This window comes from Bison bison, unplaced genomic scaffold (assembly GCF_000754665.1).
Source record: "Bison bison bison isolate TAMUID 2011002044 unplaced genomic scaffold, Bison_UMD1.0 scf7180017864471, whole genome shotgun sequence".
Classification (NCBI taxonomy): Eukaryota; Metazoa; Chordata; class Mammalia; order Artiodactyla; family Bovidae; genus Bison; species Bison bison.
This window is the reverse complement of record NW_011495032.1, coordinates 40,183,260-40,199,103: the sequence shown is the minus strand read 5'-3', so window position 1 is coordinate 40,199,103 and position 15,844 is coordinate 40,183,260. Positions and strand designations below refer to the sequence as shown.

General features: G+C 53.3%; 1 protein-coding gene across 1 annotated transcript in view; it reads left to right on the top strand.

Moving 5' to 3' along the window:
• Positions 1-15,844, top strand: part of TNS1 (tensin 1) — a 205,654-nt gene that overhangs the window by 165,540 nt on the left and 24,270 nt on the right. Inside the window, 4 exon segments of the mRNA XM_010861166.1 lie at positions 2,776-2,972; positions 3,831-3,906; positions 8,822-8,914; positions 10,122-10,160. Of these exon segments, the coding sequence (XP_010859468.1) occupies positions 2,776-2,972; positions 3,831-3,906; positions 8,822-8,914; positions 10,122-10,160 (405 nt within the window).

The window sequence follows — 15,844 nt, the reverse complement described above, 5'->3', positions numbered from 1 at the left end:
GTGGGAGAGAGTGGGGCTATTTTTATTATCCGTCAGTCTCTGGGACGTGAGGGAGGGGTGTTCTCCCTCTGACACAGGCCGTCAGCTTGTGTCCAGACGTCCCAACTTGGCTGAGGAACAATGGGGCTCTCTTCTCTCCCTTCTCTCTCCCCTCTGCCATGGCCCGTCTCCCCTCCTGTAGAGAGGGACAAGAGAGAGGGAATATGGCTCTCCTGGCACTCGAGGGGCAGATCTGGGCCTGCCAAGGCGGACAACAGTGGCACACTGTGTTCAGAGAATGCGAGAGGCCCCGGGGCTGGCCACTGGGGCTGCGGGGGGCACTCCGCGGGAGAGGGTCTGTCCCCGTGGGAGTGGAATGCGGGGCTTCCCTCTTCTGCAGAGGGGGGCTGTGCCCTGCAGGACCCTATGCTTTGGATGGCAGCCTGTCCATCCCCCTGCCGCCGGACAGAGCTGGTCCCACTCTGGTGGTGGTGGAGAGGGGGCTTGAAGAAGAGGTGGGATTGCTCTCAAGTGTCTGACCGCCTTGGGCTAGACCTCACACCCTCCACAGCCTGGAAGCTTCCCCTCCCCACAATGGTCTAGCCTCCTCTCTGGGCCACTGCAACCCTCTGCAGCCCTTGAACATGGAGCTCATGTTCTGAGTGCATTCAGGAGAATGTTCTGTGTCCCTCCAGGAGAGTCAGGGCCCTGAGTTAAAGCAGACCTGTTTTTCAAGGGCAGACATCGGATCCCCAAACAAGGACATCAGCCGCCCCTTGCAAAGACATGGGCTCTGGCCGAGGGAGGCAGCGGGGCTGGGTGAGCCGGAACTCAGTGCAGCCCTAATGCGTTTCTTTTAACCTTGGGGCTGAACTTAGTTCCAAAGCCCTGGGAGCCTTTTCCGAATGTGCCTCCTTTGTCACAATTATTATTAGAAAATCAATGGCTACGTCTGTTTCTCTCTAATGTTTTTGCCAGCAGTGAAACTAGTGGCAGCTCTGGACCAAGCCGCTCGGGGAGGCTCGACGGGGAAGGGAGCTTGGTGGAGGTGGGGGAAGTGAGAGAGGGTGGGGGACCCCCCCCCCAACCGATTCTCTGAGGGCTGAGAGCCTGGGGTTGCCCCAGAGTCCCTGAGTGGGCCCTGCCCAGCCCTTCAGAGGTGTGCCCCGTCTCCATTCAGGTTGATCTTCATAGCAGCCCCTGGTTAGGACGGTGCGACCCCTACTTTTCTCTTCTGTAAATAAGGGTCCTTTGAGGCAAGGGGCTTATTTGTTTTAAGTAGGGCGGTTTGTGAGTCTGGTTTACGGTCTTTACCCGAGGCTCTTTTTTCTCTTGGTTGAGCTGATAGGCAGGTTGCCTCTGATGAATGAAGAGCTGGCAGTGGAAACTCAGGACACCACCGCAACCGGGGACCTTCTGCATCTGCAAGTGCTCTCCAGACGAGGCTCCTAGTTATGGGCTGGTCTGAGTGCACGTCTTGGAGTGACTGTGTGTGTGTTTGTGTGTGTGTGTGAGAGTGTGTACATCCGTCCCTAGACTTGGCAGCTGGCAGCCTGCTGTTCATGACGAGTAGGTAGGCTTCTCAGCCTGTGCTTTTCATAGTGGCCTCAATGGCGGTGCCAGGTGGGAGCTAGGGATTCTTGGGGCCATGCAGACCCCCCCTGTGAAGGGTAGATGACAATTCAGTCTGATGGAGGGTGATTTCTGCTTGGCTGTGCTGGCTCGTTGCTAAGGCCGTCTGGTGTGTGCGTGTGCACGTGTGCCATGGGGTGGTCGGTCGGCCCACAAGTGCTGGCCTGAGGCTGGTGTAGCTAGGGTCTCACGAGACCTTTGATAAGTCCCAGCACCTCTCTTCACCTCGCCTGCCCTCTCGGGTGGTGGCGAAGGCAGGGCTGGAATTTCCTTCTTCAGGGTAGTGAGGATGAGGGGCCCACCCTCAGGCTGGGTCATGGCCTCTGGGCCCCAAGGGAGTAACTTTTCTAGGATTCTGGAGCCAGCTCAATGAGGCAATGGGTTTCGTGCTGCAGCCCAGCTGTGGGAAGAGGGAGTGGGAAGGGAGGATGGTGAGGTTAAGGCCTGGGGAATGGGAGGGAAATACACAAAAGCACAGGGAGCACTTGTCTGCAGGCTCTTTGCCTGCTGCTCTGGGGCAGCCTGGAAACCTGGGCCATCTTTGGGGCAAGAAAAGTGTGGGCATACAGGAAGTGGGTGGGAGGTTTCAGAGTGACACTGAATGGAGGAGGGTTGGGGAACCCCAGAGAAGGCCAGCAGTATTCCAGGGGCCAGCTGGGGCTGGGACATCATGACAGGTCTTAGTCATTTCTTGGGTTTCTTCTCGGGAGCACCATTTGCAAGCTGATGCGTCATTCAGTCTTTCCAAGTCCTTCCCCATGGGCCTGGTGTTGCGTGTTGGTTGATGCAGTTGCCTTGGAGACTGTCTTTCCTCCCTCCACCTTCCCTCCTTTGCCTGGAAGCTCTGGCCCTCTGCCTCCGGGGCTTGGAAGAAGTTGACATCTGTTTCTTGTATCAGTCCTTTGTGCTCTGGGCCCCAACCCTGTGCAGAACAGAGATTCCTGCTGAAGGCCAGCTCAACCTAAGCAGATTCCCCCACCCAGCAGAGAAACTGGGGTGTGGGCAGAGGGAGTCTGGGGGGAGGAGGTGTGAGGGGAGGCAAGTCCAGCTCCAGCTTGGCCCCCCTGAGCTAAGATGCACTGCCTCTTCTAGGGGAGTTAGGCGGATTGATCCTTTCCCCCCACGTTTTGCTCATTGCCCTCTCTGCCTTGCCATTCCTCCCAGGGGTGCAGGCTCGGGAGAAGCAGCCTGCAGAGCCCCCAGCACCTCTCCGGAAGCGGGCTGCCAGCGATGGGCAGTATGAGAACCAGTCACCAGAACCCACATCCCCCCGTAGCCCTGGGGTTCGCTCGCCTGTCCAATGTGTCTCCCCAGAGCTGGCTCTTACCATCGCTCTCAATCCTGGAGGGCGACCCAAAGAGGTGAGTCCTGGGGCCACAGAGGGTAGCAGAGCCCACCTGAACTATTGAGGGACTTGATTGTCATCTGAGTAATGGTGACCTGTCAGTAAACTCAGTATTTTTTTCCTCCCTGCATCCTCAGCCTAGGGCTTCTCTTTGGTTTGTGGAATCAGGAGCCAATTTCCCTCTTTAAATAGCTTTTATTCCCCTACTTCTTCCATGAACATGGAGACTGAGGTTCCCTTCTTGAGTGGTAAAGGACCCTGGTGTGATGTAGGTGACCACAGACTCTAGACTCCAAGCCAGATCCTACAGACTGTTTTTGAACCCTTTCTGGATGTAGGGTTTACTTGGGAGATAGATCTAATTTCAGTGTCAAAATTTTTGTATTTTTGAGACAGTTCAGCAGTTTGAGGAAGTAGATCTTAAACGTTAGTGAGCGTAACAATCACCAGGGAGTTTGTTAAAAATGTAGATTCTCAAGTTCCCCTGTAAAAATTCTAGCCTGTTAGACTTGGGGTGGGACCCAGGAATCTGATTCTGGAAGATTCTGATGTGAGTGGTCCATATTTGGTAAAATCTCAGGTTAATGGGTCCTTCTGGACATAAATGGCTTTTGGACATCTTTTCTCTCCTGCCTTCCGTCCCTTCTCTTTGGCCCTGTTGTGAAATATTTCCAAGGCAGGTACTGCTGGACAGTTGCCTTGCAATCAGCCATTTTCTGTTCTCTTGGCTGCAAGTAGTCGCTGGGGCCACAGGTGACGAGGATCTGCCTCTGACCTCTGTGTTTACTGGAAAGGATGATTGGTTAGGCTGGTAACTGGAAACTCCTCCTCAGGCTTATGACTACGGCTTTGCTCCCTTGTTCTCCTTATGCAGCCCCATCTGCACAGCTACAAGGAAGCCTTCGAGGAGATGGAGGGAACCTCTCCGACCAGCCCACCACCCAGTGGGGGTAAGAACTCCACCCTCAGCCTTCCTTCCCTGGGTCCTTCTGGCCTGTGTAGGTTTCCCAAGTGTGGGAGTGCTGGCAGAGTTGGGTGGGACCAGAATCTGCAGCTTCTCATCCCTATGGCTCATCTTGCTTCTGCTTCCCTTCCTCACCTCTTTTCTCTTCACTTCTTTTCTGCTGTCCACACTCACACATCTAAGATGCAGCAGCTGCATCCTGGGATCCAGGCTGACCTACTCTGGGGTCCCTGGACTCCCATATTATGGTTTGCTAGTTGCTAAGTGGAAACAGTGTCAGACTTTATTTTTTTGGGCTCCAAAATCACTGCAGATGGTGATTGCGGCCGTGAAATTAAAAGACGCTTACTCCTTGGAAGGAAAGTTATGACCAACCTAGATAGCATATTCAAAAACAGAGACATTACTTTGTCTAGTCAAGGCTATGGTTTTTCCAGTAGTCATGTATGGATGTGAGAGTTGGACTGTGAAGAAAGCTGAGCGCCGAAGAATTGATGCTTTTGAACTGTGGTGTTGGAGAAGACTCTTGAGAGTCCCTTGGACTGCAAGGAGATCCAACCAGTCCATTCTGAAGGAGATGAGCCCTGGGATTTCTTTGGAAGGAATGATGCTAAAGCTGAAACTCCAGTAATTTGGTCACCTGATGCGAAGAGTTGACTCATTGGAAAAGACTCTGATGCTGGGAGGGATTGGGGGCAGGAAGAGAAGGGGACAACAGAGGATGAGATGGCTGGATGATATCACCGACTTGATGGATGTGAGTTTGAGTGAACTCTGGGAGTTGGTGATGGACAGGGAGGCCTGGCGTGCTGCAATTCATGGGGTTGCAAAGAGTAGGACACAACTGAGCGACTGAACTGAACTGAACTGAAGAGTCTTTGCATCCTATGTGTACAACATCCCCCATCCTAAAGAAACATCCTAAAGTAACCCCTGGACCTTCTTGCTTCTGACTCCCATTTCTGTCTGCATCCAGGCACCTCTTCCACTTTCTAGTTTTCACCAAGGAAAGAAAGGCTCAGAACCCTCAGGTTGACCATATGCCCAATGCATTTCTTGGCCTCCAGACAGGAGCCTTTAGCCTGTGTCTTTCTTGATGTTCTCACTAGAGTGGCAGATCCCTAAAGGGCAGAGACATTTCCAAACAATGAGAAAACCTGAATGAGCCCAGGAGAGAGGAAGTATTCCATTTCATGGTAGAAGAGACATGAAGAGGAGCTGGAGGAGACCTGGGAAAGCGGTGATGGATCAATACCAGGCTGTGAAGGACTCAGGGTTCCTGTAAGAGGCCTGAGTTGGCAGAGGTGAAGAGACTAGTGATGCTCCAGGATTAGACTAGGGAGGGGTCCACCCAAGCTATTCGTTCATCCAGGTGAGACGGGTAGAGGGTGAGGACAGCAGAGTTGGAGCTGGCCATGTGTTCTCTGGTGGTTGGCTGTCCTGCCAGGGGGAGGAAGGTGGCACCAGTGCTTGCCTTCTGTGCCAACAAAATTAGGTTGGCCACCATCTTGGACACATCCCGTGTACTCAGTCACTTCAGTCGTGTCCGACTCTTTGCAACCCCACGGCCTGTAGCCCGCCAGGCTCCTCTGTCCATGGGATTCTCTGGACAAGAATACTGCAGTGGGTTGCCATGCCCTCCTCCAGGGGATCTTCCTGACCCAGGGATCTAACCCATGTCTCTTACATCTCCTGCATTGGCAGGTGGGGTCTTTACCACTAGAGCCACCTGGAAAGCCCATCTTGGACATGCTGCTGCTGCTGCTAAGTTGCTTCAGTCATGTCTGACTCTGTGTGACCCCATAGACGGCAGCCCACCAGGCTCCCCCATCCCTGAGATTCTCTAGGCAAGAATACTGGAGTGGGTATCTTGGACATACAGGAAGCTAAATTTGTGAGCATGAACTGTTTGCACTAGAAACTTTTCTAACAGGTCCATTAAAGAATATACAGGAAACTGGAGAAATTAATTGTGATGATTTTTTAATTTAACTCAAAATATCCACAGAGTATTATCATTTCTATAGGTAAGTAGAAATAAAACGATTAATGAGAATATTATCCTACAATCTTTTTAAGAAATCTAAAAAGAAGTTGGTGAAATTCATTCTAATAATAGGTATGATTTAGGGAGTTTCTTGGTGGTCCAGTGTTTAGGACTCTGTGATTTCACTACCGAGGGCCTGGGTTCAATCCCTGATCCGGGAACTAAGATTCCCACAAGCCTCACAGTGCGGCCAAAAAAATTTTTTTTGCTGTTATTTAACCCTAAGGATCTAAAGTATGATTTCAACATGTAATCAACATAAAGACATATTTTTTATTCTTGTTTCATACAAGTCTGAAATCCACTGTGTGTTTTTACACTCATATGGCACCTCAGTTCAGACTGGACACACAGCAGATGCACCATAGCCCCGTGTGGCTCCTGACTACCGTACTGGACAGTGAAAGCCCAGGGCAGTCTGTTCAAGACAGCTCTCTAGCCTTGTAAAAGGCTTCAGACTCCTGGAATCTCTCTCCCTGGTCTTAACTCCCCAACCTGCATGTGTATGCATGCTCAGTCGTGTCTGACTCTTTGTGACTCCCTGGACTGTTGCCTGCCATGCTCCTGTGTCCATGGGATTCTCTAGGCAAGAATACTGGATTGGGTTGCCATTTCCTCCTCTGGGGGGTCTTCCCGACCCAGGAATTGAAGCTGCGTCTCCTGCCTTGGCAGGTGGATTCTTTTACCACTGAGCCATCTGGGAAGCTCCCTGCCCCACCACCTTCACTCTTGCTCCAATTTCCTGTGGGTCCAAACAGCCAGGATTCTGGCCATCACCCTGTCTGGGATGAAGCCATCTGGGCTGGGCTAGAGTTGGTTCTACCACATGTTTCTGTTCCCATTCTTCCCTCCCTCCCCTGGGTCAGCCCCAGGTGCCTGGGGAGGAGAGAGTAAGTTAGAGGTTTCCTCCATGCACAGGGTTGGGAGAGAAAACAGAGGCGGAGAAATGCAAGGAATTCTTCTCTGGGGAAGCCAAGCCTTGCCTGGCTTCAGGGCCACCCACATGTCTGCCTCAGCAGAAGGGCTGGATGCCTGGGCACTGAGGGCAGGAGTGATGAGAGAGCTGGAGGTGCTGAGGGAAGCCCAGAGAAACCTCCCACTGCCTCTGTCCCCTCGTCCCCTTCATCCCGTTCACCTGCACCTCTGCTGCACCCACTAGGCAGCCTTATGGGCCCAGAGTCTTCCTGGTCATTCCACGGACAGTGGTCTCTGAGGCTGGGCTCATTCTTCCATAATGAATTACATTCAAAATCATTTGTCTGACAAACATTGCTAAGTGCTGATAAGCGTCTATTGTAAGATGTGTGTGTGTTTGTGTGTGTAAAGAGAGAAAGAGGAACACACACAAGCATGGAGGCCTAGACCTACCCCCTGCCTGGATGTGTGTGTTTCTACACACTCGTCCCCTCTGCTGTATCATCTGCTGGGCATCTCAGGGCCGAGTGAGGGTAGAGTGTAGGGCGGGCCGACCATCTGGACTCCTGTGATGCCTCTCTGTTTCCAGGGACGCCTGTGGATACCCCAGCGTGTGCACAAATGTGTATGTGTGCGCCTAGTCGCTCAGTCATGTCCGACTCTTTGTGACCCCATGGACTGTAGCCCACCAAGCTCTTCTGTTCGTGGGGATTCTCCAGGCAAGAATACTGGAGTGGGTTGCCGTGTCCTCCTCCAGGGGATCACAAATAAGCTATTTAAATTGCTTTCATTGGAAGATTATATTTTGGGAGTTTAGTTTCCTGTAGGTCTCACTGCCTTTTTGGGAAAGGGAGGAGATGCCAGGGAGGGTCCTGGAGTTGCTGTGTGGGTCCTGGGCACCCGAGGGCCACGGCTCATCTGTTGAGGCCACTGGGGTGGGGTAGGCAGCCTTAGGCTTTTGGTGGCTCTCTATGACCGCCTGTCCTCCACAGCTGTGGGCTCGTCAGGGTCCTGACAGCTGCAACAGGAGACACGGAGCTCATTTCTTTACTTCTCCTCAGAGGTGGGTTAGGAGACGTGGCAGCTGCCACTGAGAAATCTTATGACTGGGCAGAGCAACAACCTTCAGCTCAGCTTGGAGTCCAGCCACGTCCTTGGCTGATGGGAGAAAGCCTGACTGCTCTTTCTGACCTTGTGTGTTATGTGACACTTCCAACCCAGACAGGTGGCTTAGGAGGTGACCTGGGTTTGTGCAGAGTGGTCATGGTCTTGCCCACGTATTTTAGAGATGGGGCTTTTCCCTCTTCTAGAACACTGTGGTTTGTGGGAAGTAAGAGAGCTCCCAGCTGAGAAATTCTCTCTTCCTGGAGCTTGCAAAAGGCCTGCTCGGCTGGAGGTCAAAGACCTGTGGCTAAAGACTGGCCTGGGGTCTCAGGGTTGGTTCTGCTGGTGATCTCTTCTCCTCCTGTCCTTTACAGGTTGTACCATCTTGATACTGCACTTTCTTTAAGTCCATCTCTGTGTGTGTGTGTGTGTGTATGTGTTTGGGGGTAGGGTAGGGAATGTGAGAGGAGAGGTTAGAGAGTGATACAGAGCAAGTCAGAGGGTGCCCAAGAAACTAGTGTGTGTGTTATAACTACGCAGTGTGGAGGGACCATATGGAAGAAACTCAGGGTCTAGGGATAGAAATGACTTTCTGGAGGGTGAGGGGCAAGGCTGTTTCCTGACTCCTTTTACCCTTCATCCTGTAGAGAAACACAGGAGACAGGAGTGGGGAGTGGAGCCGCTCCAGCACCACCAGGGTGGGGCTGATTCCTCTGCTCTGCTTCCTGCTGCCCCCCCAACCCCGCTCCCCCACATGCCGTCACTCAGGAGGGGTCCTCTCCGCACACCTCCACCCGCACTCACTCCCAGCTCTCCCCTCTTATTCCCGGTGCAGTGCGTTCCCCTCCAGGTCTGGCCAAGACACCCTTGTCTGCTCTGGGCCTGAAGCCCCACAACCCAGCCGACATCCTGCTGCATCCCACTGGTGGTGAGTGACTCTGGCAGGAAGGGAAGCGGCTGGGGAGGCCAGAGGGCGGGGTGGGGAGCTGGAGGACACCTGTGGTCCTGGGCAGGGCCCAGGCCTGGTGGGTTCTCGGGATTCTTCTGGAAACAAGGTGGCAGCCTGGCTCTGTGTCCATGCTGAGGTCAGGCCTGGGTGGGTCTCTCTGTTCAGGGGTTGAGGGGGATGGAGACTTCCCGCCCTTGCCTTGTGGAGTCAGCACCACTCCCAGCATCCTCTGACGTCAGGGATTGGAGGCAAGCCCTGTTTCCCTGGAGGTGGTTAACTTTCTGCCGGAAGCCTGGCTCCCATGCCTCAGAGTCCAGGTGCTTGTGCGCGCGTGTGCACACACACACACATGCAGATATGCACACACACAGAGACATGCACGCACACACATACACACACATGCAGACACGCACACACACAGAGGCATGCATGTACACACACACAGACATGCACAACCAGACATGCATGTGCATACACACGCAGACATGCACACACACAGAGACATGCACACACACAGAGACATGCACACATACACAGATGCAGACATGCATGCATACATACTCACACACACATGCAGACATGCACGCACACACTCCAGGTTCATACCTTGTCACATTCCCCAGCTCCTCTTCTTATTGGGAAAGGGAAAGCAGAGACCCTGGGCCCTTAGTGACCGTTTCCAACAGGCTGGGCCCAGAAACTTGCTCTCTAGACTCTGGTGTGGGCTGGACTGGGGCTCTGGGGACCAACTTTGCTTCTTTTCTTTAGTCCCCAGAAGACTGATCCAGCCAGGTAGGTGGGCAGTGGCATGACAGGTGTGAGCCACGTAGACACACGGCCGGGCACAGCCTCCCACTCAGGATGTGTCTGCATGGCCAGGGACACGGAGTCACCGGGTGGGGGGCTGCCTGTCACCAGGCCAGCACACTCCTGCTTGAGACGTGGGGGCTGTAACAGGGACATGGGCCTCTGCTCCCGAAAGCGAGGCCCTGTCTTACCTGTGCGCCCTGGAGGGCCTGCCTCTGCCTCGGCCTCACCCCTTTTCTCAACAAAGTCTCTGTCTCTCAGGAAATAATCCCTGTTAATCCATCTCTCTCTCTCCTTTTTGCTCTTCCTCTCCCCTCCGTCCCCTGCCTCTCTTTCCTGCCTCTCCTTCCTCCTCACCTCTCTTCCCATCTTCCCTCAGAGGAGGATGAGAGGAAGGTGCTGACAGAGCTTTCTGAAGGTAAGTGTGGCTTTGCTGTGTGACTGCTTCCTGCTCTCCGTGTCCAGGAATGGCTGTTCACTCCATTGGTTCTGCCTGGCTTGGGGGGTGCTGTGGGTAGCGCTCTTCTCTGATCAGGTCTCATGTGACCAGGCGCATAGGCCACGCCCCCCTGATCCCCACCCCCTGATGGGTGATCAGGGGGGTGATGAGCTGTCACTCTGGTGACAGCTACCATTCTGGATACTGACTGAGGTGCCCATAGCCCCAGGGCACGGGTCCAGGCGTGGCCAAGGGTCCAGGCACGAGTGCGGTGCCGCCTTGCTGACAAAATGCTCCTCCCCGGGAGGCTTCCCGCCCACCTGCCTGGGGTGCAGCAGCCCCTTCAGATGTTGGGGGCTCCTATCCCGTTTCCTGGGTGTGGCCCCACATGTACAGCTCAGAGCACAATTTCTCAGCCTCAGCACTACCGATAATTGGGCCGCACAGTTCTTAGTTGTGGGGACTGTGCTGAGCCGTGCAGGGTGTTTAGCTCCGTCCTGGTCTCTACCTACTGTTACACATGTGGGTAGCACTCACCGTCATGACAATCAAAATGTTTGCAACATGACAAATGACCCCAGGGGGGATGATTGCTCCTGGTTCAGAGCCACTGTCTTGGAACCATAAGCTGCCTTCTGGAAGCCCTTGCCCGGTTTCCTATCAGCACAGATAGTAGGATGTCTGTCTTTCTAGGATCTTGGATGTACTGGGGGGGATTTTGAAAAAGCTATGGATTTCGGCGCCCCTCCCCCCAGGTCCCCTGCCACACACAGATGCCTTGGGACATCCATGCACAGTTGTGACGGTATCTGGTTAGCATGTCTGTGTCCTGGCTTAACCCCTGATTTAAATGAACTCAGCCTTGCACATGGAGAAGCAGAGAGGGGATGTAATCTGGATGAAGGCCTTTAACTAATTTATTAGAAACAGAATTCAAAGGATGACTCAGAGCAGCAGGTGAAAGGAGGGAGATGCTGGCCTGGGTGGCCTTGGCTTCCGTGTCCCCATCTCTACCCTGGTGAAGTGGGGGAAGGGGGTTGGACGAGGTGGGTGTTGAGCACCTCCCAGCTTGGATGTGTTAGATGTTCTGACTTCCCACCTGGGCCCTGGGTCCATATGGCCTGGTTTCTTTAAAGACTCCATCCAGGTTTTTTTTGGCGCGTCTTGGCTTGTGGGATCTTAGTTCCCAGACCAGGGATTGAACCCAGGTCCTCAGCATTGAGAGTGCAGAGTCCTAACCACTGGACCACTAAGGAATTCCTTCTTCCTGATTCTTAAGCCCATTTCCCACTTCCTTTGCACTCACTACCTTGATTTTCTATCCCCAAAGTGGGCATGGGTTGTACCCCTCTGAATCTGTCATCACCCATGTAAGATGGCTGGAGTTTTCCATAAAACATTGCCCACTGCTAGCCAGCCAGAGTACTGGCAACAATGCCAGACTGCCTGGGGGTACAGAACAAGGCAGCCCCCCAGAACAGATCCCAGAATGGGATGAACTACAGTGGGCTCTCACCCCTGGCCAGCCTCACACCCGGGGGAGGACCTTCCCCAGGCTGGGGGTGGGCAGCTGGTTCTCGCCAGGAGCCTAGAATCAGCTGGGGCCCAGAGCCAGTGTTCGTGTGCTGTGTTCCAGGAGCCCACCCACCTAGGAGGCTCTCAGCTGTCCTTGTGGCTGCTGACCTCTGCAGACTGGTGAGACCTATTTAGTCTCCAGTGGGAAGGTCTGAGGGTGACAGGCCCTGGCTCTGTGTTCCTCACTTGGGGATGACACTTCAACAGAATGGGACTGACACCTGGCCCTTGCTCCTGATGAGTGATGAGGCCCCGCGTACAGGCCCCGAGCCCTCTGACCCTCCTTCATCTCTCCTGGAGGCATGGAGTCCGCAGGGAAGGTTCTTAGGGATCCACTCTACTGCAGCCATCGTTTTCAGGAATGTGGACCTGAGGTCCGTGTTGTGAGGTGGGGATAGGCATCTGCCCAAGGTCACAGTTAAGAGGCAGCAGGGCTACACTGGACTTACTGGTCTCCTGTTTCCTAATCAAGTGGCCACTTCAAAACCCTCCTCCCGCCTCCAGGCGCCATGCCCTGGGATTCCAGCGTGGGCATCGGAATTGTTGTCTTGACCTGGAGTGGGGACACGGGCCAAGGATGTGGGTGGCTGGTTCCATTTTTCCTGACTCATGCATCACCTTCTGGGTCAGACTAAAGCATATTCTTTGCTGACCCTCTGAAGCGCTGCTTGATTGCCCTGCTGATATGTGTGAATTCAGAAAAAATGCCTATAAGGAAAAATAACCAGTAGGCTTATTCAGGGGGGAAAAAAGACTTTAGGGAAGTGCTCTGTTCAAGGTGCCATGCTAAATGCTTTACATCTATTTGTTCTGTTCTTCATTGATTCAATAATATTTTGTGTGCCTACTATGTGCCAGGCACTCTGGGGATATAATGAAAAGCAGTACTGTGGTTCCTAATTTCATGGAACAAATGCATGACCGGTGACATAATTAAATTATCACCAAGAATTCTTGAGATAAGTGCTCCAAAGTGAAGAGATACAGTTTTTATGAGACCCTGGCTGAAGAGGGTGAGTGACATTAACTCAGTGACACGGGGATGGGAGAAGAGCTTTCCAGGTAGAAGTAAAGGGCACTTGCAAAGGCCCTGGGGTGGGAGGAATAGCAGTTTTTCCCCCCATGAATTGCAAGGTCAGTGAAGTGAGAGCAGGGAGGAGCTGGATGCTGGAGCAAGGGGCAGTGTGGTACAGAGCGAGGGTCAGCAGGCAGGGATGCGACCTTGTGGGTCATTGTCACAATCATCTTACGTAAATAATCACAGAAGCGCTGAGAGGAAGGTGGTAGGAGCCCCAGTTTGCTGATGAGGAGATGACGTGTAAGGATGTCAAATGACTTGTCCAGGCCCAGACAGCTGATCAAGGGCACAGCTGAGAGTGTATGCCGCTTTCCATTGATTGCACGGGGTATGACCTCTAAACATGAACAGTGTCTTTACTGGGTGTGGGTACAGGGTACCCTTCTCCATGCACAGCTGAGAGTGTATGCCGCTTTCCATGGATTGCACGGGGTATGACCTCTAAGCATGAACAGTGTCTTTACTGGGTGTGGGTACAGGGTACCCTTCTCCATGAAAGAAGCAGAGGAAGAAAGCCCATAGCAGTAAAGGTATGAGGTCAACATCAAGGATCTTCCAGTGGGGAAACAGGGAAAGAAATGGCTGAACCTTCTTTCCTAGAGGAATGGGAACAAGGAACATTCGGCTGAGGTTCTGTCTGTTCCGATGATTAGATGGGTGCATTTGGCGCAAAGGAAGACGGCAGATTAGAAATGGCCCCTCTGGGGATCCCTCCTGCTCTGAAATCCTCGGTGACAGTTGCATTGTGCCCTCTGGGTATTTTAAGAGGGTGCTGTGCAACACAGATTTATGGAGCACCTACTCTGTGCAGGTCCTGTGCTAGGCACTGAGGACATAAAGATGAGTGAGACAGGCTGGTCAGGATGATATTTCAGCACAAGGTAGAAATGCTGAGCTGGGGGAGGAACAGGGCATGATGGGAACTCAGAGGAGGGCCGTGTGGCCCAGTCTCAGAGTTTGGAATTCCAACTTTTGAGTTCCTGGTTTGGGCCTCGGAAGTTTTACTTCTTTCCTCTCTCCATCTGCGTGTCTTCATTTCACTCGGAGCAGGCAGGCCATTTCTCTCCAGGAAAAGACCTTTTCTGCCAGGCAGAGAATGCACTTGAGGGTGTGGGTCAGGAGCTGACAGCGCCCCCAGCCTGGTGGGGCCAAGTCACTTAGCCTCTAGTCCAGCTGCTCTCAGCCTCCAACAGCCTCTTGGAATGGGTTTGGGCTCCTGGAATGTTCTGCATGAAGCACCCTCCTGGCCCCACATCTCCTGCCCTTCCGAGTCCCCGTTGCCTCTGGGTCTAGTTGCTCCAGGATTGGCGGAGAGGAGAAAACTGCAGGAGAGAGTGTGCAAAACAGTAGGAGAGGGGGTAGAGGGAGGCAGACACCAGCAGGCAGCTGTGGGGCCCTGGTAAACTGGCGCTGGAGCTAGCAAGAAGGAACTAGGAGGGACTTTCTCGTCTCCTGTCACTTGATCCAGGCTGGGCAGGTGGGTGTTCTCATTCCTATTTTACAGACGAGAGAACAGAGTCCCAGAAAGGTTCAGCAGCCTGTCCCTGGTCACCCTTCCAGTAAGTGAAAGACAGGGAGCTCACATGTTGTATGTTGTACTAAGGTGGGGAGGAGAGGAAAATGGGAAGAGATAGGGAAAGAGGGTATTTTCAATACAGAATCTGAGTCTGAAAACTTGGGGGAAATGGACTATTTTGTCCTTCAAGGTTGGTTTTGAACAGTTATGAAGTTGGACTCAGAATCAAGTATCTTCCCAAATGGTCCCTCCTGCTCTGGGCTCATGAGGAACAGAGATTGAGGGAGTCTCTATCCTGATTTGGTCCTGGGAGGTCAGGAAAGGGCAGCCAACCAAGAAAGAGGATGGAGAGTAAAGTGACGGCAGGGCCAGGAGGGCTGGGTCTCAAATCCACAGGCTGGGAGCCCCTGAGCAGAGCCCCCAGGCTAGTTGGCCACCCAAACTCACAGAGCTGTTAACTGCAAACGTGGTGGGAACCGCTGTGGGTACTTCTCCCTGGATGAGTGGTCCTGTCTTCAAGTTCAGAGGCTGAGTCCTCTGAGAGTTCCTTTGTAAGCTGCTCTGTAGCTGAGGATCTGATGGGTGTGAGGATGGGGCTCCTGAGGCTGATGCTTTATGAATGTGGCTATCCTAAAGCCGTCTCAGGTTTTCTGATATCTCCAACTTTCTAACATACTGTCCCTTCAATGTTCTGTGCAAACTACACTCAGGCTCCTGACACTACGTTTGGGTCAGAAGCAGTTAGTGGGGACATGGCCTTGACTCCTGGTAAACAGGGCAGACGGGAGTCAGTGTCTGTGGTCCCAGGCCTGGCTCCGTCCTGACTCTGGGACGGGGTGGTGTGGGTGGCCTTACTTAGATTTTACCGATGGTAGAAGTGGTCTGTGTATTTGTTTTTTTTTTTTAATAGGATGGGGTGCTGATCCAATAACGTGAGCTGCTTACCCACTGTATGGGTCAGGTCTTGGCAGAAAACAGCTCATTCCAATGGGGCAACTGAAGAGGGTTTAATGGACTATTTAGATGGTCTGGGCAAACCAACGAGGGATGGTGAAGCACCTCCCCCAGTGCTCCTGAGCAGGAGGCGGGAGCCATCCTCACTCCAGGCCTGAAGAAACCAGGAGGAGCTGGAGGAGAGGGCCCGCCCCTGGAGCTGGTATCTTGGGTGGAGGATGCGGCCCTGGAACTTTGACCCTCTCTCCCCACCCACCTCCATCTTCTGTTAGTCCTGCCTACCCGCCAGCTGCCAAAGGCCAGGGCCCTCTGGAGCCCTGAGCCTGGGAGTCCGGTGGATGCTGTGAATAAAAGCTGGCCTGCAGGGACACAGAGCAGGCTGGGGGATGAATCCGGAGGACATGGCGGGTGGAGAGGGCCACTGACTTCAGGGCTCGCCCTCGGGCATTTTAGCTTGAATTTTTGGGGTCAGCAAGAATTCCAGGGAAGGAGAGAAACGAATGTATGCCTCTTAGGTCTTAGTCACCGTGTACCTCTGTG